This window comes from Tachypleus tridentatus, chromosome 6 (assembly GCF_004210375.1).
Source record: "Tachypleus tridentatus isolate NWPU-2018 chromosome 6, ASM421037v1, whole genome shotgun sequence".
Taxonomy (NCBI): domain Eukaryota; kingdom Metazoa; phylum Arthropoda; class Merostomata; order Xiphosura; family Limulidae; genus Tachypleus; species Tachypleus tridentatus.
Window position 1 is genome coordinate 63,798,958 of NC_134830.1, and position 24,280 is coordinate 63,823,237.

At 33.2% G+C, this 24,280-nt stretch overlaps 1 protein-coding gene across 1 annotated transcript in view; it reads right to left on the reverse strand.

The window, feature by feature from the left end:
- The window catches only part of LOC143252688 (insulin receptor substrate 1-like), an 88,629-nt gene that overhangs the window by 61,652 nt on the left and 2,697 nt on the right, over window positions 1-24,280 (reverse strand). Inside the window, exon 2 of the mRNA XM_076505218.1 lies at window positions 19,210-19,476. Within this exon, the coding sequence (XP_076361333.1) occupies window positions 19,210-19,344 (135 nt within the window). The 5' untranslated portion in view covers window positions 19,345-19,476. The remainder of the gene's footprint in view (window positions 1-19,209; window positions 19,477-24,280) is intronic.

Sequence of the window (24,280 nt, forward strand, 5' to 3'; positions counted from 1 at the left end):
TTATTTCTTAATTGCTTATGTTGTAAAAGTACAGAAAATGGCCATTATTCCCTTCAAATTTTGTTTTTGCTTTTAGAAATTAACCTATTTTCTACGTAAAAACGGGCAAATTTGTACATTTTCATCTGCATAAGGTCTGAATAAAACAACATATGAATCAAGATTTATGTATTTATACTAAAGTTATACAAAAATGTTTAGAAGTGAGTAGTTTTTCGAGATTTGCAACTGTAATGTAAATCACTTTTACGTATCAGCCCCCAAATATAGTCTCCCATCATGTTTTCGTTATACGCTCCCAGGTCACAAAAGCAAAGTTTGAAGAGAAAAACAGGTCTCTTCCATTTACTTAATGGTATAAGCAATTGGGAAATAACATTTTCTGCCCAGGAACAAGAAAAAAAAATTGTTACATACGTCTGCTTCTACGATACTTATGGGATACTGGTTAGGATCACCTACTACATATGTGTGGTATACAGTCTTATCATGCGTTTTCTACCTTCTTATTTTATGTAAAAATTTTCAGTTTTCTTCGTTTACCCAAATGTATTTGTACTTCTTGCGTAACAAGTACCTATGAAAGTCATTAAAGTAACTTTCTTCTAGTAACCTTTGTTCTTTGTTATTCCTTGAAGAAGACACTTGGTTTACCCATGGGATGTAGGGTTGTAAAACTGCATCTTGTTCACGAAGGTCTATAGTATTGTGCAAGGAAGCACACGATGTTCACAGAATAAAAAGATGCCAAACAAAAATTAATCAGCACAATACAGTGATTTATTTCGGGGGAAAACGTGTTGCATATTACGACAGAACATCGGTCTGCCTTCCACAGGTATGTTCTTAAAAAAATACAGATAAAATTACTATGCTTATAAGCCATAGTTTGACCACTTATTATTAACCTCCCTTGTATTTTAATAGGAATGAAGAGTTACATGTATAACATTATTCTTTCTGGGTAACCCTGATGATACTCATTCAACAAAGTAACGTGAGGTTTAGTCATCATCTGTCACCTTAAGGGATTGTATCAGTTTGATTAATCCACAACTCTAGTGAAGGCGACTGTCTGTTAAAATGTGCAAATTGATTGACTGGTTGGAAATTAAGCACAAAGTCACACAATGGGCCATCTGTACTCTGCCCACAGTATCGAAACTCGATTTCTAGCCTTGTGAGTCCGCAGACATACCGCTGTGCCACTGAAGGGGGGAGGGACTAAACTGTGCAGAACAAACGCTATTGTTTTATACCATACAAATAAAAAAAAAATGATTCGTTGTGTATAGTGCTATACCATGCCCAGTCCATTTATTTTTCAGTACAGATTCAATTAATTCTAGTGGGACGCCATATTACTTCACAACGTTATACAGCGGATCTACGTGGCTTGCCTTTCAGGAAAAATTCGTTTTAACCCTCTATTGCACACTGCACGTGTTTACGTAACAAATTTAGCTCTATTGCTTAATACACACACAAATGCTTTAATTATGTAGTTCTTACTTCCAGGTAGCAGTCTATATAAACTACAGAATTATTTTTATTAGTTCTTCAATCGAACAATGTAACTAACTTATTAGTAACATAGCCACTTATAACTTACTCGAATTCTAATAAAACATTTATTGTGCAATACAAGCCTATTTAAATAAGAAATTAAAATAAAACATTTTCCATCGTATTTTCAATAATGGGTGCAACAAAGGTTAACTGATGGTAGAATATTAGCACATCGAAGTAATTCTACAATCGACGATTAATGGTTCCTTATGGACGATTGCTTGGCATTAAGCCCACACCTACACAATGGGCTATCTGTGTTCTGACACTACGGGTATCGAAATCCGGTTTCTAACGGTCAGTGTCTACAGACATACGCTATGCCACTGGGAGGCTACGACTACACTACCGATTTTTCTGTGTGTGAAGAAAGTGACGTAAAAATAATCTTTTACAGATGCTTTTTATATAACAATCACATCACCTATTAATATAAGTATTAATGAAATGTAACACACCGTGCACATTATGGCCGAGCGTGGACTCGTGATTAACCTACCCAGGTTGTGAACGAGTGATCATACTGTGCGTCTCGTTGCCGCAAAATTGCACTCCGCACTTTGGACTACTGATATGCTTTAAGAAACCGTCAGATTCCATTATTTGGCCAGATAAAAGTATTCCGAGAGTAGATGGTTGGAACAGTTGACTGTCCGCTTTCCTTCTAATCTATCAGTTCGAACTTAGGGGCGGATATACGCAGATAGCCCTAGCTTTGCATGAAATTCCTAAACAACAAATAAACGTTATATTCACAATTTAACACCTATGTTTAACTACTTCCACAATACGTTTAATTCTCTAAACACCTAAGCATCTCTCTTACACGGTTTATGTACGCATAAGTGATAGGAAACGGCAAAATAGAATAGCCTTGAATATTCGATTCTTGAAGTGGCCATGGCAGAGTCCACCTTGACTTTTGACTTCAGTTGCAATACTTGATACGTCTCCTGGAATTTTATATACACATGTATAATCTATAACAGAATTTGTAACTTAACCCTGTACATAACCAAAATTATGCTCAAAAAGTCACTGTGTACCGAAAGATCTATTTAGATGTCACTTTAAAAATGAATGTAATCGTCAAATTAAAGATTAAAAACCATCATACCACTACTGACAAATTAACGATGTCTAATTTGACCAATATATCTTCTAAAAATCTGTATAGATTTTACACGTTTATATGCGTAAAAGAATAAAGTTCTATTGCAGTACGTTTCTCTAAATGAAAGTTGTTTTTATGCTCTCTGATGAGGAAGCAGAGACATACCTTTTATATCCTAACTCATCATACGTTGCTAAGCATGTTTATACTTATAACTCCTATATCATTAATATTATTTATACAAACTTAAATGTAGTCTACTGGTTATATTTTGATCAATTTGGTTATGCCATTTTAAGATAAACAATTTATAATTAAGCCGCAGACAAGCTATGAACCTACAAATCTAACCAATTTACAATATACAAATAACGCGCTGTTCCCTATCACGTTCTGACTTACTGGCAGCGTAACAGGCAAAAAATGGAGACTCCTTATCTTGATTTGTTGAACCATGAAATCTAATACAACTGTAGTGTTTATATTGTTAGAGTCCTAATCCTGATCGTTGAATCTGTATAACCTAACGTAACTGCAGTGTTCATATTGTTGCACTCCTAATTTGATCGTTGAACCTGTAAAACCTAATGTAACTGCATTGTTTATACTGTTGCTGGTTAGAGGATTAACCAGTTTACAAAAAATTATTTAATCACCATGTTAAGTGTTTACATAGCAAGAACCAATGCAGCAAAGCCCAGTGGTTCGCGTGTCCGCACTGCCAATCCGAAGGTGCATGGCTCGCGTCTCTTTTTTCAAGAAACCACGCTTCGCACTTTCGGCCGAGGGTGCTCTCCAAAAGTGACGGTAAATTCCAACAATTAGGTCAAACAAATGTTGCTCAATAGTCGGCGTTGGGTGGTGTTAACTAGTTGTCTTTCATTTAGCACAGTGGTTCAAAATTAGGGGTAGCCTATGTTTAGACAGCCATTGTGAGACTTTGTGGAGTAATTCTAAAACAAGCAAATATTGTTCTGGAATAATTAGTTTCGACTCACTTTCGTCGACTTGGGAAAAATACAAACGTTCCAGGATTTTCTTTCAAATGTGATACAGATTTATCAATAGCTTGTCGTTTTCAGTGATAAATGTCACACGATCGCTATTACAAATTAAAAAAAAGAGAAAAAAGACAACTGAATTTATTAGGTAGAAACAAACTTGTTCACAGTGTGTCAATACAGTTAAGGCTCGACATGACCAGGTGGTTTAGGCGCTCCACTCGTAATTTGACGGTCGCGAGTTCGAATGCCTGTCACACTAAACATGCTCACCCCTTTTAGCCGTGGGGGCATTATAATGTCACGATCAATCCCACTATTTGTTGGTAAAAGAATAGCACAAGAGTTGGCGGTGATGACTAGCTGCTTTCCCTCTACACTTATACTGCAAAAAGGTACCGCTGGCGCAGATAGCCCTCGTGTAGCTTGCGCGAAATTAAAAAAACAAACAAACAAACAATACAATTAACTGACTTCGGTGTTTGAGTTACTCAGTGTTATTACGAAACTTTAATAAGGCAATTTAGCAAGTGGAATGGAATTTATATCATGGAAACGTTTTTCACATGGAAAATGTATTAAAAAAAAGATTAAAGCGAAATTCTTATTCAGTGCAAGCACAATTAACCACAATAATTTTACTTAGAATACAGATTCAAAGTCCAACTGTTTCGTATTATTTGATTTAAGTATATTACGTAATTATACGCATTTACTATTGTTAGTTTTCGTTTGCAGAACTTCACGCAGAGCTACTGAAAGTTATCAGTGTTAACAGTCCGTAACACTGAAGTGTTAGGCTGAAAGAAAGCAGTAAACACCATCCAATGTCAACCTTAACTACACTTTTAACAAACAAATGGTTGGATTGACAACTAGATTATAACGCTTCCGCTGCTGAAAGGAAGAGAATATTCGACAATGTGGTTCGACTCAAGCGCCCTGACCACCAGGCTTGCCAAAGTGATCCTGTTAAGTTGAATACTATGAAGACGTTTTGCAGGTTTATGTACGATAAAATTGTGGTCTGGGTAACACGAATTAAATTATTTTCTAGACTTGTAATCATTATGATAGCGACCTAAGTAATTTCCTGACTTTCCTAAAGTGAATTATCGCTTTACAATTACAACATATAGCACGACGCTGACACTAAGAATATTTATATTTTCGTTACTGACCATCCGTTATTTAAAAGGAGGTCATCAAAACAAGTAGTAAAAACAAAATCATATGAAACTCGCGTATTGTGCAAGTCAGATTATAATGAGAACAACGGCTACAAAGTAAAACTCGAAACATCTACGAATAATAAAACAATATACATTATCCTTATGTGTGCAGTTTATAGAATAAGTGATCAATAACTCGTTGCTGAGTTGCATGAATCAGAATATGCAGATATTTTTTGTTAAACAACAAATCAAATATGATCAATTTTATCAGGTTTCAGAAGTAGGAGCTCTAATAAAACATACACATGTGGCGCATGTTGCACGTACAAGTTCTTTTGCCCATTAACCTAAATGTAAACACCATTTCATGAGTTTGGCGTGCTACAACGTGTACCAGGTGATGTGTAAACAACCCAACAAATACGGTGGAGTTAACAGCAACAACCTAAAAATGTTGCTGTTTTGAATGATGAGTTAAACCGTTGCATCCGTTATTGAAAAAATGAAACATAAATACATCAGTCGTGTGCAATGCAATCATTGAATAAACTCAGCGAGTAGATACATTAAACATGGCTAATATTGAGAATGAAATATTGTTATTACATCGGTAACTGCATTCTCACTACGAAACATCACAGATTTAAAGTTAAAAAGTAAACAACTTTTTCTGAAAGCGGTATTCATACTTTCATTATGCCCTTGCAGACAACAAATAATATATTGAGACAATACGTGAAATGTTTAAAAGCTGGTACCAGCAAGATATCACTTTTGGAAAAAAAAAACCAACAACAACAAACAAACCCAGCAGCAAACAAAGAGTAGTGACTATAGACTTGTTAGATGTGAAGGGAAGTTTTGAACCAGTTTGAATATCCAGCTTCAATGTTGTCGTAGCTTAAAAGTCTGAGAGAGTGTCTGCGTGTTTTCTTACAGCAAAGCCACATCGGGCTATTTGTTGTGTTCGCGGACGGAGGGGAGTCGAACCCCTGATTTTAGCGTTGTAAATTCGACGACTTACCGCTGTCCCAGCGGGGTACAAAAGTCTAAGCGAAAGACGCCTAAGATTTGGGTATAGAGAACCGTCTTTAAGATTTAATTACAAGTCACAAGAAAGGCATCCAATCAGCATTAACTACTGTCATAAGGATTCTGCTTTCTGAACCGAATAACAATATTAAATGTTTTGTGTTCAACGAAATCATGTTTCAATACCATATGCTCCTCAGCCTGACACGTTAACCACTACAGGCCACGGGCGGTTGTCTATCAACTTCTCATGAGAATCACAAAATGACTGAAAAGCGAGGTAAGACTCTCGCCATCGATAAAACGGCTACACTGTATATTAACAGAGTGAAATAGATGTAACTATCGTCAATGTAATCCGGTGCATAAACACACTGATGGAATGCGCGAATGTAGATGATAAAGGGATATTTAAGGTCTGTTTTCGAATAGCTTAGATCTAAGGTAAACACTTTTTTATAATTACAAAAAGATGTTTCAGGATATCTTCCTTTGTTGCTTTCAAAGACTAATGAATTATAACCAACCAAACAAGCCGAAAAAAGAAACGCAGTTCAAGTTTTCTTTCTTATAACGTGCGGCTATTTTACAATATGTAGCTTAGATACGCCATGTAGATCCTTATATCTTGCCCCTGGATTATACGTTTACATTTAGGCTGCAATTCTGGTATTTAATTTGTATATATTTACCATCTATCTACCAATTCAGTTTATATTACCACCAGGCATATTCATATAATAACAATACTACAGATGTATTATCTATAATGTTTATATATATATAATTATCGTAAGTCTCTATATTAAAACACACAACTATTTTAATATTTAAAAAAAAAACATTTGAAACATACAGTTTTAATGCTAGAAAATACTGTAACTACAGTTTAAATTTATTTTACAATATGGGTAAAACGGCCCCCAACTACAAAAAGTTCATTTAAGTTAGAAAGAAGCTGTGGACTTCAAAGCACAGTTTAAGATAGTTCGAATAATATCACTGCAGAGTTGCTCATAAATAATAATAACAGTTAGCTCATGGCTACATCTAAAGCTTAAGGCGTTTGATTTCTTTTATTTTACATATAGCACGATGTACCGTTCAGATTGCGAATGTTACTGTACACAGTCATGTAAGTCACTGACAGTGATATTGCACCAATAGTATCACACCATTCAGTTAACTCAAGTGTCGAGTTTTTCAATTTGTTCTTGCATAATGCCGCTTATTACGTTAAATACAAACTGCTCTTCAGTAAAACTTTTATTAAAAGAACTTTACGTTCAGACACAACTTAAAATATATAACACATCGACTCTACCCGACCGTTAATAATTAACATCTTGATCTCAAAAGCATATATTGATTTGGAAGTCCATAGTTTCAAAGCATAACCAAAGCTGGTAACCCAGTTACATTAAGCTTCACGTGATCACCTTTATCTTTAGTCTTTCTTGTACTTACACCTTGTTTGTGTTTGTTTGTTTTTGAATTTTGTGCAAAGCTACACGAGGGCTATCTCCGATAGCCGTCCATAATTTAGCAGTGTAAGACTAGAGAGAAGGCAGCTAGTCATTACCTACCGCCAATTCTTGGGCTACTCTCTTACCAACGAATAGTGGGATTTATCGTAACTTTACAACGCCCAACGGCTTAAAAGATGAGCATGTTTGGTGTGAAGGGGATGCGAACCTGCGACCTTCAAATTACGTGTCGAGGTCCCTAACCACCTGGCTGTGCCGGGCCATAAATAAATGAAACGTTGAATTTAGCCGTTGACTTGACTGTAAAACTCGAACTACTTAACATTACGGTTAAATTATTACTTGTTGAATAGAAAAATTGTTAACTTTAGGCCATTGACTCACTTATGAAATCCATAGGGACTAAATACGAAGTCCAGCTGTGTATTTTTTTTTTTTTTTTTACATATTATGGTTATACTAGTATTAACGTTTTATTAAATGAAAGGGAGTTTGTTTACCTTAGCGAGTCAAAGACCGAAAAGGTTGTTTTTGTTAAATTTCATTCAGATCTACTCGATAACAACCTGTGCCTAATTTGGGAGTGATAGACAAGAAGGGAGGCAACTAACCGACATTACACACACCGCCAACCTGTGGGTTAATCTTATCAGACCAAACAGCGACATTAAAAAATCACTCTTATAACTAGAACCCATTGACCCAAAGTGTGGAAATGCACCCCCCCTTTTTTTTTTTAGTCATGACACGAACCAGTCTGCTAACCACTGGGTCATGCTCAACAACAGCTATTCAATTCTAGTCATGTTTTACCTTTAAAGACATTATGGTTATATAATTCTTTGACAATAAAGCTATAATTTAACTTGACCTAATTGTAATATTTATAGAAATTACGTTAACCATGCGACTCTAATTATCCTTTACTTTGCATAGTGTTATGACGTCAAGATACCAAGTTGTTTTGTAGTTTTTATCTTTCATTGCGAGTTTATTTTAAACAAGTGAAACTTAACTTAGGCCGTTAGCTAGGAGATAAAATGAATAGCATTAACTATAAATAAATACGAGTACAATATTCTGTTTATTACGTTCACACAAAAATATGTATTTCAAACTGTGGTGTCTATCCAAGCGTTCGTTTGTTGCCAACTTGAAAAGCTGTGCACGCAGACAAAGCTCAACACTCACTTTTGAAATGACGGGACAACAGACATGAATAATGTTGATTCCAAATTTTATTTTGTAACCAGGATATTGTACACTAAATTGTTAGTAATTAATCACTCTATCATTAACGTTTCTAAATGTAACGTAACATAAGGAATAAAAAGGCAGATTTACCATATTGTACAGTCGAGCGGTCTCTAGCATGACTGAAATGCTCAACAATTACCTTTCGCGGTGGGCGTTACAAGTTATTCAGAGCTTTGACTTTGATTGAAACTAAGTGTAATATAATTAACCTTTTAAAAGTCCATTAATTAGTTAAAACTGATAGATTAACTTAAACTTCTTGCATCACTGGGGACGGATAATTTTGCTTATTCATACATACAACACTAGTTCTATATTTTACAATAAAGTTGCATAATATTATCTAATATTTGAAGTTTGTTAATTTTGTTTGTTTTTGAATTTTTCGCAAACCCACAAGAGGGCTATCAGCGCTAGCCGTCCCTAATTTAGCAGTGTAAGACTAGAAGGAAGAAAGTTAGTCATCAGCACCCATCGCCAAATCTTAGGCTACTTTTTTACCAGTGACTAGTGGGATTGACTGTCATACTATAACACCCCCACAACTGAAAATGGCATGTTGGTGTATAGGGATTCGAACACGTAACCCTTATATTACGATTCTAGCGCCCTAACCACCTGCTCATACCGGGCCTTGTTAATTTAAATTATTGTTTCAGTTGTTAAAAAAACCTTATTTCCTAACCTGTATGTGAGAAAGCTAATATAGTTGGCAGAAGGTTTCTTGCCATGATGTGGGGATGAGGGCAAACCAGAATTCAGTATGCCCTCTTACAGATGTTGAAATCTTAACTTCCAAAAAATTCGTTTATTCAAAATACAATCTGTATTATGCAACAATAATACCCCCCCAAAAAAAAATTACTGACACCTTTTATTCCCAATTGGGGTTCGTCCCTCCCATCTTTATACAAATTTATCAAAACATTAGTACCACCTTAAACATGTGATGATACTATACAATAATAAAAAAACAACAACGAATATCTTATTAATTTATAAAAGCAATTCGAATTTGGTTCTACAAAGCCCGACATGTCAGTGTGTACACTTTTATTAAAATACGTTAATTTGTTGTATTTCGTCTACACGAACTGCCACAAATAGTTCGGCAACAACTGGCCATGACCATCTTAAAGTGAAGTAACACAAAACTCGCACTTTCCTTGTTTTATAAATTCTTTATATCTCGGGAATACCGGGAGACCTATAACTTAAGTCCTTCATAAATCTTTCTCAGTGCAATTAGTACGAACTGAAACCTGGCATCTAATCTTCAATAAAAACTGGTATACAGTCAGTGCATTGTAATTGGATACATTCTCTTTTTTTTTAAACATAGCATGTGTGTGATGGGCATGACATCACTAGGAAGTTGGCTGAGTTTAATTCTAGTACTATAATATATACTTACGACTGACTGACCAATAAGACAAAATAACTTGTCAGCCAAATACATTACAGTTTACAAATTGTTCCCACATATTCGGGTAAAATCCTGATTTTAAATTCCCTGATTTTTCTCAGATCTTTCCCCAAAAAATATGCCATTCTCTGACCATTTGACCTATGTTTGTAATGTATCATTACGTACAATAAAGTATGGAACTGTAAAATATTACAGAATAGACGGTTAAAAAATCCCAGCTAACTTAATGGCTATCTTGTAAAATTACAATACGATCAGCCATGCTGTTCGTGAATTATTGACACTTCATAGAAATATAAACAACATTAGTTTATGTCTGCCAATGCACAAATACGTTATTACGACATAAACAATGTTAAAGATACGGAAGAAACATGTTGATGTTCACCGTTATAAAAAGGAGTATTCTTTAAGAAGTATGCTTCTAATACGGCAAATGTTTATGAAAGCAGCACTTCCTGGCGGGTTTGTTTGAACAAAAATTTATAGAACTTTCATTTGCTAACCATTTCTTGCAGTGAACTTGTATTTCCAATATATGATAAACACGTCAACGAAGTCATTCATAGGTACAGACCACACTGAATTATTTTCGTACGTGCTTTGTAACCGTGCTTATCAATTCAACTGTAACAAATATACTGAACTAACACGACCAAATATTTACGAATAGATCATGTTGCTGAAAATGTTTTCATGTTCACACAAGTTTTGTTTGTTCGCAAAATTGCAAGTTTATTGATACTTAGAAACAACTAAGTTGTAAATTATATGATCCATATTGGGCACTCCATATATGGGGTGAGACATACTGCTAAAGTTCTCGCAACGTTTACAATTGCATCATTGATACGTCATCACATTGTCCCATAGCCCTCGCAGTGGCTACGGAGCCTGGCACAGACACAAACGTTATTGTAGTTTTTTTTTTTCCTTATAGCAAAGCCACATCAGACTCTCCGCTGTGTCTACCGCTGAGAATCGACCCCCCATTTTAATGTTGTCTAAGGTTAGATCTTTAACAATCAGCATATGCACCAGGAAGGCCTTATCACAGTGACGATCAATCCCCAACTTTCAATGTTTTGTGGGCAGTGGGTGCTACTTACTGGTTGCCCTTTCTATCATAAACAGCTCAAAATTAGTCATGGCTACATCTAAAGCTCAAAGCGTTTGATTTCTTTTATTTCACATATAACACGATGTACCGTTCAGATTGCGAATGTTACTGTACACAGTCATATTAGCCACTGACAGTGACATTGCATAAATAGTATTACACCATTCAGTTGACTCAAGTGTTGCGTTTTTCAATTTGTTCTTGCATATTGCTGTTTATTACGTTAAATACAAACTGCTGTTCTGTAAAACTTTTATTAAAAGAACTTTACGTTCAGACACAACTAAAAATATATAACACATCAACTCTACCCGACCGTTAATAATTAACATCTTGCTCTCAAGAGCATATATTGATTTGAAAGTCCATAGTTTCAAAGCATAACCAAAGCTGTTAATCCAGTTATATTAAGCTTCTCATGATCACCTTTATCTTTAGTCTTTCTTGTACTTACACATTGTTTGTGTTTGTTTGTTTTTTGAATTTCGCGCAAAGCTAGATGAGGGCTATCTGCAACAGCCGTACCTAATTTAATAGTGTAAGACTAGAGGGAAGGAAGCTAGTCATCACTACCCACCTCAAACACTTGGGCATCGCATTTACTAACGAACAGTGGGATTGACCGTGACATTATAGCGTCTGAAAGGGCAAGCATGTTTGTTGTGACGGAGATTCGAACCCGCGACGCTCAGATTACGAGTGGAGCGCCTTAACCACCTGGCCATGTCTTGTTTGTCATTTGGCAAACAGTATATTTTCCTGATTAGTCAGATATTTGATGCATTAAACTATATATTATTTGATAAAACAGAATATGTTCAGTTATTCACTGGTGCATGTTCAACAGTTTTTTAAAATTTGTGGATAATGATGTAACAAAATGGCACCCAATTTTCGGAAACAATTTCATATACCATATTATTAGCTGATGTCAATGAAATTTTATATTTCATATAAAAATACAAAACCTATTTTCCTATTCTATACTTCAATATTCTGTTATTCGATTTTTACTCAAAAACTTGATTCCAGAACTACTGATATTTCACACTATAATCCATCTTTTAATTTAGACGGATTTTCCTTAACTGAAACTTGTGATATTTTAACTGTTTCTTAGAGATATCGCCTGTCAACGACCCTTGCCCAAGCTGTACTACGCATCGTGACGTAGTGTGCTATATTCTAGAGATAGGATCTCGAGATCACGTCTCGGTCTCGACTGCTCAGATCTGTTTTGGTCTCGGGAGGTCGGGTTTCGACACTATCTCTACAAATAACTCCACACACTGATTTTATTTGCGAAATAGTCGATCTTACTGATCTGTCTCATGGCTAGTGTTGTGGTTCCGAAATATAGTTTTTGTTTGGTAGGATATTGAGAAATGAAATCTGCCTTAAGGAATAGTATTGCTTTTACTGTTTTAAAAGAAACAGATAGTATTCCTGACACAGGACCAATTGAAAACGTAACCAGTAGCACTGTTATACTGTAGACTGACCACGATAAACACATTCTGTCCCTACAGAAAGGCACAAATCCAAATCTTTTACAACATATGAAAGCTATTGGAAAAAATTCTCAAGGACCTAACCCTAAGCCTACAAAGAATTTTCTCTTGATTTACCGATTTTTGAGATGCTTCCAACACTATCAGCAAAACTATATCCAACACTATTCTATTAAGCAAAAGCCTTAATAGAAGTTTAACAGAAAAATGGCACATTTTCTAAACGTCGTTCACAGTACGATACCTTTCAGTATCAGCAGCGGTTCTGGAAAGGGTAATCAGGCGTGGAGGGAGTTCACGAGGTCACAGGAAGCGAGAATGTTACAAAGATTTCTCTTGTCAATAGCGGTTTTAAAAGGCAGTAATCACTTCCAAGAAAAGGTTATCACTCTTTAAAATATGCAAACAAACACCAAGACTAGTAACAATAGTGACAATAGTTGATACTGAATGAATAAACAGATATCTACTTCACGTGTACATCATATTCAATAATTATTGACAGTAATTAATATTTAAAAATAATCAAATCCATTTCATTAAGAATAACAATTCTGTTATTAGTAATTTTTTACTGTGCATTGCTTTTAGTCATCTGTTAATGTTGAAATTATCTTGTTATTAAAATATATCAACTAGACATTCATATAGGAAATCTGTTTAATTCTTGTTGACTATTCATTTGTTGTCAATTATTCATATAATTCGTTGTCAGTTGCATTTCAGTTATATTTTGCTACTTCAACCTTTTATAAAATAGAGGCTTACCTTGTATATATAAAACAGCGTATTTCGTAATAATAATTTTTAAGGACCTTTAGTTTTACCCCGTAGTAAAACGATCGTCTGTGGCCTACTTCAATGAAGATCACACAAAGCCTTTTCCACAACCCTCATGCTTCGATTAGGCGGGAAGTAGCTATTGTTTGCGTAGTCTGTTGAGGCTGCTTTCATACTCCATGACAGTTAACAGTGAACAAAGACATCGATGTAGACAAAACGATATTTATGCATAAAATACGCATAATAATGTGCTAAATGCACTACGGTTAACCTGTACGCAATTTGTTTTTGAGATAATGGTTACTTTTTTACCATCCGTGTCCTAGAAGCATCACCAAATCATACAAAATTCCTTAAATATTCCCGCTTTTTGTCTTTCAAATGAAATTTCCTGTTGTTTATCGGTCTAGGAACACAAAATAGTAAGTTTATCGACTTTTCCCGGTTTTCCTAACCTGGGGGAATCATGTATCTCAAGACCTGAAAGATGACCTAAGGAGGTCGAAACGTTGTTCTCTACTACATTTTAATAAAAAAAGTTTTAACACCAGCCGTCTTTAGATACATTTTTACTTCAAGTGGGTTTCTCGTCATTACTGTGAGAACCATGTTTATAATTTTAGTTCCATCTTCATACAAAACTGTTTGAAAAATACACACTCTTTCATTGATATCAGTTACATTTTCTTTATCATCTCCACGGATAGCTAAAAGACAATCCTGTCATCTCCACAGATAGCTAGCTAAAAGGCAATCCTATCACTTCCATATACAGCTATAAGACTTTTGATCATAACAGTATTGACATTCTATATGCTGAAGGTAAATTTCCTTGGTGTAATATGAGGTTTCATCTACTTTAGCAGATTATTCCTTAATTGAAAATCTTTGTCTGGTTAGGCCACTTCTACACATAGCCAACAGCTACTTTCTCACTAAAAATAATGGCGATCAACAATTTTATTGAAACATGATACGCCTCAATATAAGTTCTATCTGACGTTGTATATGGAAATTCCCAGCAAAAATTCAATTTTTAAACGTGCTTTTATTAAAAGCAAACATACAAACAGTGTGTTCAAAATAAGCTTGTTGGCTCATTCTTAAGGCAACTGGATGAATATACAATAGCATTTTCAATTCCTGAACAAACATAAGGAATACTGGATGATACTAATAACTACAGCTTCAGGTGTTGCAGTTTAGATGGCTTTCGTTTTCTAATTCACTTGCACAGATTGCTGGTCCAAATGCTATATATATATATATAAAAAACATTGCTTCAATTAACACTTGCATGAAGAAAGCCGAGTTAAATGTTTTTCTAATTTTTAAGCATTTATAGCCTTTACTGCACACTGCTTATCTACAATGTTTCATTTCTGACCACAGTGAAGTTCTGTTGATATTCTAAAGACATAAACTGTGAAAGACATTTTGTTTTACTTCACACTAGCTCATTGAAGCTTTCTCTTTTCCTTTTACACTTTTCTTCTGTTATGGTGAAAAATTTCAAATAGCATCCATTAGTGACTGATTTTTCCATGGTTACTTTTATTATTATTATTATTTTTTGTGGTTTGGGAAGTGAAGAGTTATTATTAATCTAACCTTTGGTGAGAAATACTTGCATGCCATTTATATCAGAAACAATGTACCTGTATTGGAAGTCATTGAATATATAGTAAATATAGTTCCAAACAGCACTGCTCTAACAATTTGGTTTTAGTGACTAGAGTAGCCTATGCAAATGCCAATTTTTCAAGTGTTCTTGCTTCTAGTAACAGCACAACCACTGGATGTGATTAATATTTAGGCATTGACTTGAAAAAAAATAAAAAAGACCCCATATCCACAATGTAGATGGTGTTGCTTAAGTTGCAGAAGGCATGGCTTTTATAGTGATTGGAGTAGCTATGTATATGATTTGTTCATAGGATCATGGTTGAATGACTGAAATAATCTACATAAATACTGATTTTCTAAGTCTTTGTACCTAACATAATGTAATATCGTGATTACACTCATAGCAAAAGACTATGAATAACAATTGGTGGAGATGGGTTATACTCTTGGATAGCTCAAAATTATATCATGGCCTTGTTAGTCATAGGTCCAAATTTAAGTCCAGGTCATGAAGTCTTTTCCCTTATGGCTTCTTCACTTAAATATTTAATACTAAACATTGTGAGATAACAATATTACTATGTTCTGAGTTGGCTAACAATATAAACAATTTCCAGTACAACTAAGATAAAGTATAACTTAAGTAATTTGTTGTATTAGATCTAAGATCTAATGTGCAAGTACATGATGATAAAATTTTATTATTAATAGATTTTCGAATCATCTGCTAACCTTGAAAGAATCCAGTTAAAAACATGCTGCATATTAGTTTAACATTATTCATAGCTATGATGATTTTAGTATACATTTTTAATAAAAATGTGCAAGTTCTTCATAAAATATTTAAATCATGTTATACCACACTAAATGTCTCAGATTTATACCATAATTACATCCACTGAAACTGGCATAATCTATAACTGCTAGTCAAATTATTGAAATTGGTTTACTAAGTCTATGAAGAACCATTAATAATGACCTATTTATCCATCTCCTTTTTTCTTTATTATGCTTATATTTGATAGTGAACTGTTTAATTTTCTTTAGTAAACATTACTAACCTTCACTAATCTGTAAAATAAATTTGTTTCATTACATAATTTAGTTGAAGCTCCCACAATTCTTTGCTTTTGATACAACTTTTACTGTGAAGTTTAATATACAGTCATGCATGAGCCAGCACTAGCATATGACCAGTTAAATAAAAAATAAACTATATTTTTCTGTGGCTCTACAAGTGCAGCTCAATAGTTACACATACATAATTAAATACTGCCTACATACTTGTTATGGCCTATTGTTAGTAAAGAGTGATAACAATCAAAAGTCCTTGACATACTTTGCTCACAATCATTCTGATGAAAACAAAGCTGTAATACCTGCTTTAAGAACACATGCCTGTATTTAAATATTGTACCAAGATACTGGTAATAATAATACTACAAGAAAAAATTTCTGTCCTGACCATTAGTATTTACACAAAATTATGAAAAAACAACAACAAAACAATATGACAAAAAGCCATTTAGTTATTAATTACCCATTAGAGTAAGTAACATCAAATTTCAAATTAAGCCTTTCGCATTTTAAATAGGTTTAACAGAAATAAAAGTACGTGCAATATTATTACTCAAAACATTCTTCTAACTTGTATTCATTAGCTTTCCATTTTCATCATCTAAACAAACTAACTAAAGAAAAACTTTCAAGTTTCTATTTTTAAAAGCCTAAATTATGTCAAATCTAATTTTTTATGCTCCTCAAAAAACAAGTCCATATTTGAAGCCTCTAACATACATTATATCACTTAAACAGGCTCATTCCTGAATTTCAAACATCTTAAAATGCTATTTCAATAAAGGGACCATATAAACAGTAAGCACTGTTAATTTTCTGCATAAAAACAACAATATTTTTGATTTTTCATTCCAAATTGCTATAAATGTAATCCAAAACCCTGCAATGTGTGATGGGAAGATATACCATAAAAAAAAAAAAAAAATCTAGCTGCAAATTCATTCCAAATCTCTGTATCTCAAGTTCATATGTTACACTTCTCAATGCTGATATTTATTTGAATTTAATTTCATATATTCTGTTGTAGTAAACAAGGCTATTACAGCCTTTCTGAACTAAAGCATTCTCAACACAACGTAACCCTTCCTCAGCAGCATCTTGGTGTCATCAGGGCATTTGGGAAATTTGTTTAAAATGCTAATCAGGTTGTTGACATAATGGATAAAAAGGTCTTAAAATAAATTTCTAAGATAACCTATTGATGACATTTTCACATATCTTTTATGATAAATTCCATAAATATCCAGTTTATTAATTAATTATTTTGTGAGACAAATTATTCTTTTAATTAATACTCACTAGAACACTTTCATTCATAAAGCAAAAGCATAAACAAATAATCAAAGTTGATAAGTTGGGAAAACACTTAACTAAATGTGAACTTTTCAAATGATTTTTTAAACTTTTTTACAATGAATTACAAAACCACATTAACTAATAAGCCTAATGTTTATCAGACTTTCTCCCAAATGTTTCTTTCTAAAACTGTATTCACAGTGGTAATCTTACAATCAACAGGAATTTGAATTTTTCCAGTTTAGAGACTTTTGAAAACAAAATCCATACACTCTTTACTAAGATTCTTCGAGATTTAGCATAAACCCCATTATGTCAGGAAGATACTCTTAACTGAACAGTTTTTCCAAACCTTTTTTTTTTTTGAAGGGGGGGCTCTTTTTTGAATGTCAATGTTTGGAAAAAGCTCCCTCATCTTTGGAAATTGTGGTGGAAACTTTGTCTTTTCCTTCAATGCTTATATTGGTAAATTTTGTTTCTTTGTAATGTTCTTTAATAACTATATTCCTCTATTCATATACTTCAAAATGACACTGTACATGGAATGCAATAATTTTAAGGAATACATTTATTTTCAGACAATTAATTAAAGTAACATGAATATCTGTATCTTCCAAACAAAATTCAATTTGGATTAACTACCTGGTCTTTGACAATTTGCAGAAGTTAGGTTTCCAACAATTGGAGATATTACTATTACTGACTTTATAAATGGTTTCAAAAAACTAATGGTAATAATGTAATTGTTCTTAGTACAATGATTTTAACTGTATCATTCTCAACTGTCACTAAAATTAAAGGCTTTTATAATAATACAACCCCTCCTACCTTCAGTAGCATTTCACTAATCTGCCTGTACATATTTTTATCAATTAAACAGTATTGTCAGAAATCTCGTGGACAATGTAAACACAGTTATCTTGTCTTCCTCTTCTTTCAGGCATCCAACACAAACCTTCTATATCTTCCAAATTCAGTAATATTTTTTCTCTTATAAAGCTTTCAGCCCACTTCTTAAAACTAAGATAATTTTATGTTTAACTTTGCTATGTGATATTAGGTTTACAACTGAAAATAATTGTTAACAGTGAAGGTACCTTACAGTACATTATAATATTTATAACTAAGAATATATGAAAGGTATATAGAAGTAACTTTACTGACTACCAAGCTGAGCTTTATTTTTGATATGGGTAGACTTCTTGCTCCAGTTGGAAGTTAATATGACTTATATATATATATATTATATATATGACAAATTTGCCCCATCTTTAAAATCCATGATATGACATTAAAAGTCACACATTTTATTTAATTATCTTTAATAGACATTTAAAAGTTCTTACTTTTCATCTTAATTAAATAGAAGCACCACATATGACCACCTTTCCCTTTACCTTTAAAACCTGTCTTGCAGATCTTACCAATTTAACTGCTAATCCAAATAAACCTCTTATAATTTCTTACATAATCTTTACACCCTGTTCTTTTTCTTTAAACCTGTATCTATTGTAATATATGATAAAAACATAGTCTGCTTGGAACACTGGTTGAAATTACTGGGTGATCAAAAACGGATGCTAAGGTCCATGGGTACTAAATGAATCTTGTAATATGTGTTATTTTAATCTAGATCTAATATATTTTATGTTGGTCTCTCACACCTGCTACACCTCACACTTCTTCAGACCTGCCATTTACATACAATAAAATAATCAGAAAATGTTCTCACCTTCAATTTTTTCAGATAACCTGTTTTTTTCACATCAATATAAAGGCAACTATGATCTTGATTCTCACCACCAACTGGTGTTGTACCATCTTTTTTGGTTTCTTTCTGTTTCTGAGACATTCTGGCAATAACCATAAAGTTGTTGAATTTTTCTCAACTTCTTTGCAAGTCACCAAGTTTACTTCATGCAGTCACATGCTTATAAGTGGAAAACATATGATGTGACTAATGTAAACTCATGTTGATAATGCACTAGAAATGGAACACCTGTAAGAAAAAAAAAACACACACACACACAAATAAACGTTATTCTATAGTTGTCCACTGTTATTTGAACAGACTTCAACACAAAGTTCCATTTGCATAAGTGAAACAGCATACATTCTATAGAATTTATTTATACTATATACATGAAATGTATGTTTTCTTCTTTAAAAACTTTTAAAAATGTCTTTATTCCCACTCTGTAGCTTATATACCAAGGATTAAATACATTTATCCAATGGAAACAATTTCAAAATGGTCAGTTAACCTCTAAAATAAGACAAAGTTAAGGAGTACTGTACAATGTACAAAAACACAGTTCCTTTCAGCTTTGTTACAATTGGTTTTCACTACTTTTTAATTTAGTTTTAATTGTAATATATTTATCAACTGGTTACTCACACAAGTAACCATCACTGACAAATTAAAATAATTTCAATACACACTAAAGATATTATTTAACACACACTTTCTAACAGAGGCTTAAGAGCAGTCTGACCAATTTCATTTATATATATAAATATAGTGTCTACTCAGTATTGAAAATTATCATTAAATTAAAACAAACACATTAAAGTATCACATTTAAAGAATGAACTTTTTTCACCTGTTTTCTTGAATGTGTGTTGCCAAGTAAGTATTATAATTTAAAGCACCCAGACAGATGTAAGTTTTTCTTAAGATTATTTAGAAACAAACATTCAATAAAAAATGAAAATCAACAATTTTCAACAAATCAACAAATTTCAGCAAAGTTATGAACACTATGTATGCATGTTGCAAGCTGTATTTACAGTATTTTAATTTGGATGTTGTTGTAAGCTGTATGTACAGTATTTTAATTTAGACGTAGTTGTAAGCTGTATTTACGGTATTTTAATTTAGACGTAGTTGTAAGCTGTATTTACGTTATTTTAATTTAGATGTAGTTGTAAGCTGTATTTACGGTATTTTAATTTAGATGTAGTTGTAAGCTGTATTTACGGTATTTTAATTTAGATGTAGTTGTAAGCTGTATTTACGGTATTTTAATTTAGATGTAGTTGTAAGCTGTATTTACAGTATTTTAATTTAGATGTTAGCTACAGCAGGCAAGAATCTCAAAACTTCCCATACATAGAAGTGAGAGTTTGGTACAAACACAGCCAGCTAGTGAGCTAGAACTTGAGAAATTAATCAAGTAAGAGTTAGTGATTAGGTAACCTAGTTAGTAAATTAATTGATATTTACTACTAGAAAATGTCTGTTAAACATTATTAATATAGCAGGTTTACAGTAATTTCAGAGTTTATGTTGAAAAATATGTTTGTGCTCTTAAGCCTCTAACTTGTGTAAAAGTAAATGTAGCCTGTAGAAAACATTATTGAAGAAACAGATTAATCTTTTCTTGTTACATGCACTGTACTTAGCATTATTTTTACTGAAGAAACCGAAAGAAATCACCTAATGATTGAAAATACAACAACACTGGTGTCCAAAAACAAATCACCTAACAACAGTGGTGTCAGAAGTGCAATTATTTTAGTAAACATACAACAAAACTTTGACTAAACTGGAACTTGAAAAGGCAAGAGAGATCATAACACTGCTAAAAATAATGAAACAACTAAAATAAGGCCAAGAGAAAAAAAGTTCACCATAAAAGACAAAGAAAATCAAAAGAAAGAGAGAGAGAAAATTAAAGGCCAAAAAGAAAGTTTTAGAAAATTAAAACAAAGATGTAAGGAAACAATAATTTAAGAGAGGAGCTAAAAAAAATAATATTTGAAGAAAAATAAAGAAATACAAATTAAGGCAAATTTAATGAAACTAATAGAGAGATTAGTACAACAACTCTGAAGATATGCAGTAAAATTTTAACAATGAACAAAAAAGATGTGATGACAAATTTTCAAGAAGTATAGATTATAATGACAAAATTGTAGAAGTATAGAAAGAGATACTTAAAAGTAGAAAAAATTGAGGGAAGTACATGAAACAAACTGGCAAGTGAAAAATTTAAATTAGCCACATTTCTTTCTGCATCTTCCCAAGAAATCCAACAAAAAGCACAATATACTACAAAATATGAAATAGGAGAATTTGTTTGGTCTACAAATTTACTGAATAATTTGATAAGTTTTTTCTCAATGAACAATTACTCAATCATTCTCTACTTGTAAATATACTGAACTCTCACTTCTACCAAGTACAGAAAGTTTCTAGATTTTAGGACTATTTTTATCAATATTTTTTAATCATGATTTCATACAACATACAACTGATACCTAAATCAAAACATTGAAAATATAGCTTAAACAAGCAGTGTTTTACATCTCTTTCTGAGATGTAAAGTCTCTTGAACAATCCTATGACAAAAATAAAAGACTACACTAAACGGCCAATTCACCAAAGCTTTTTGGATAGCCTTATTTTCCAAGGATTGACATACAAGCAAATAAGATGGCCTCTCAAACCTTATTGGCACTTGTTGCCCTCTTCTTTGAAGCATTCTTTATGGGTATGTGCCAAGGGCCACACTGGTGACCTATTCTTGATGAATTTTTGAAAATGGTCTCAATAGGAACCCTATGATCCTCAGCTGGTTAGCTTTCCACTGGTAAATTCTTCTCTGAAGAATACCCAGTTGGCAGTTCTCTTATCAGTTTACTTACAAAAACAGTCATGGAAAAATAACCTTTGGCTTGGATTATCTCTCCCTCTGAATTCTGTGAACCATATCATTGATTATTTTTAGTACAACATATGACCCCCTCTTGCACCTGCTTAACTCTGTAGCTGGTTCTTACTTGCACCAAGAATTTTACAGCCAGCTGTAACACTTCACCTTGAAATCCAGTCTTATTAGCACATACATCATAGCAAGTTTTCATTTAATCACTAGCCAAATTAAGTCCTTCCTGAGTAAAATCATTTATAACCTCAATGGTGTTCCTTGTTTCCTCAACATACTCAGTTTAACTGTTTAAAATTGCTGAGTGACACTTTTGAGTTTTCTTCTAGAAATTAGTGGTGATGGTGGGTTGACTGTATCTTCATTTACTACATTAACATAACTCATAAGTAGCAATGGAATATCTTGATTTCACACATTATGATGTGCATTCACATAATTACCTAATTAATGTTTTAGTATATGGATGTATCTCTCTACCATGCTGTTGGAAGATACAATGTTGTCCTGATCTTTGCTGATTCTAAAGATATTACATATTTCTACAAACAGTGCCATTTTGAAAAGTTCCAACCCTGAGCAAATTTAAGTTTTATAGATATACCAAATTCTGAGACAGAATTGTTGACAAATCTCCATGCTAGAGATTATGCTTCCTGATTAGAAACAACATATGCTTTTGATAATGTGTTTGTTTCTAGTGGTACTGTAACACAATACTTCTGTAGTTAGCCATACTGTTTATTTCATGCAGTTTTATGCTCTTAATATATACAACAATTGTTTACATATTCCAGGCACTTAACCAATAAAAAACACTCTTACTCTGTTTAGTGCCTTTAGCAACTAAGTGCTCAGCTATTGGGAGGTTGTGGAGATCAGAGTATGCTAGCTGTAAGACCTCTGCAACTCCAGTCATACAAATATACAGGTGATAAGTTATTCTCATATGAGAATAAGACATCAAATTTCAAACATCTTGCCTTAAAGGTGATTACGTCTGATTTTTGATATGGAAGTACTACTGTGCAACTTCACATTGTTCACTATCCAACCAGGACTTATCTAAAATTTTATAGTTCTTTGTGTTTATAACTTAATCTTGTCATTCACATTCTTCAGTTCCATGAGAGTTCTTCTAATCACTAATCCATCAAGACATAGTGGAGTGTTTTTTCTAATATTGTCCAGTCAATAACTAACTCCATTTTTCACAAGTTTTAGTATGAATATTTTGCTTCTTGGTTGAGCTCTGGGTTGTCACTGGAAGTTCAACCTCTTATGTAATAATTGTCATATTGTGCACAAGTATTTTCTGGTCTGAAATTTGAGCTGTTTAAAGCGAGTCTAACCCCACATCCCTGTAAATGCATGAAGTCGGATCCCAATATACACTTTACCTTGTTGTCAGTCACCCACACATCGAAGGTCTAAAGAAGCTTGCTACAGTAAGTTCAATATCCAACTTTTCCTTTACCTTCACTTTTTGTTTGGCTCAATCCATCTTTCTGCATCTGGAGGCAACTCCCTACCTTTCATTACCAAGTCAGGTCAAACCACTGTACTTGTAGAACCAAGTGAGCTCGTGGTCTGGTATCTTTACATAATGAACTTCTCATCTCATTTGGAGGATATGGAGTATTTTCAGTTGAACTTTGTCCCATAAACCCAAGTAATTCTTGTTTTGTATTACTATTTAGTTAGCTCTTTGTTATTCCTTTGATGCAGTTGAGCTCTTCTCCATGATTGAATAACATGGGAATCAGGTAATTAGACAAGCCTTAATAAATCTTCTACAGATTGGACCAATGCCTCTTTTTTCCTCTGTACACAATTCAGAAACTTTGCTGTGAATACTTCAAAGTATTGCTTTGTTAATCCAATGCTTCTGTAACTCAATCAGTTACCATTTATTATCAACCAAGACAATTTCTGTTAAATGGTTAAATGGTTTTATGTTAAAAATTATTTTTTGTGAACTTAGACCTACAACTTGCATTAAAGTGAACATAGCCTATAGCAAAAATTATTGAATAAATATGCTAATTCATTATTATTGTGTATTATTTTTATCAAATAATCCAAGGAGTTCACCCAATGATATGACAGGTTACAACAATATTATTTCAAACA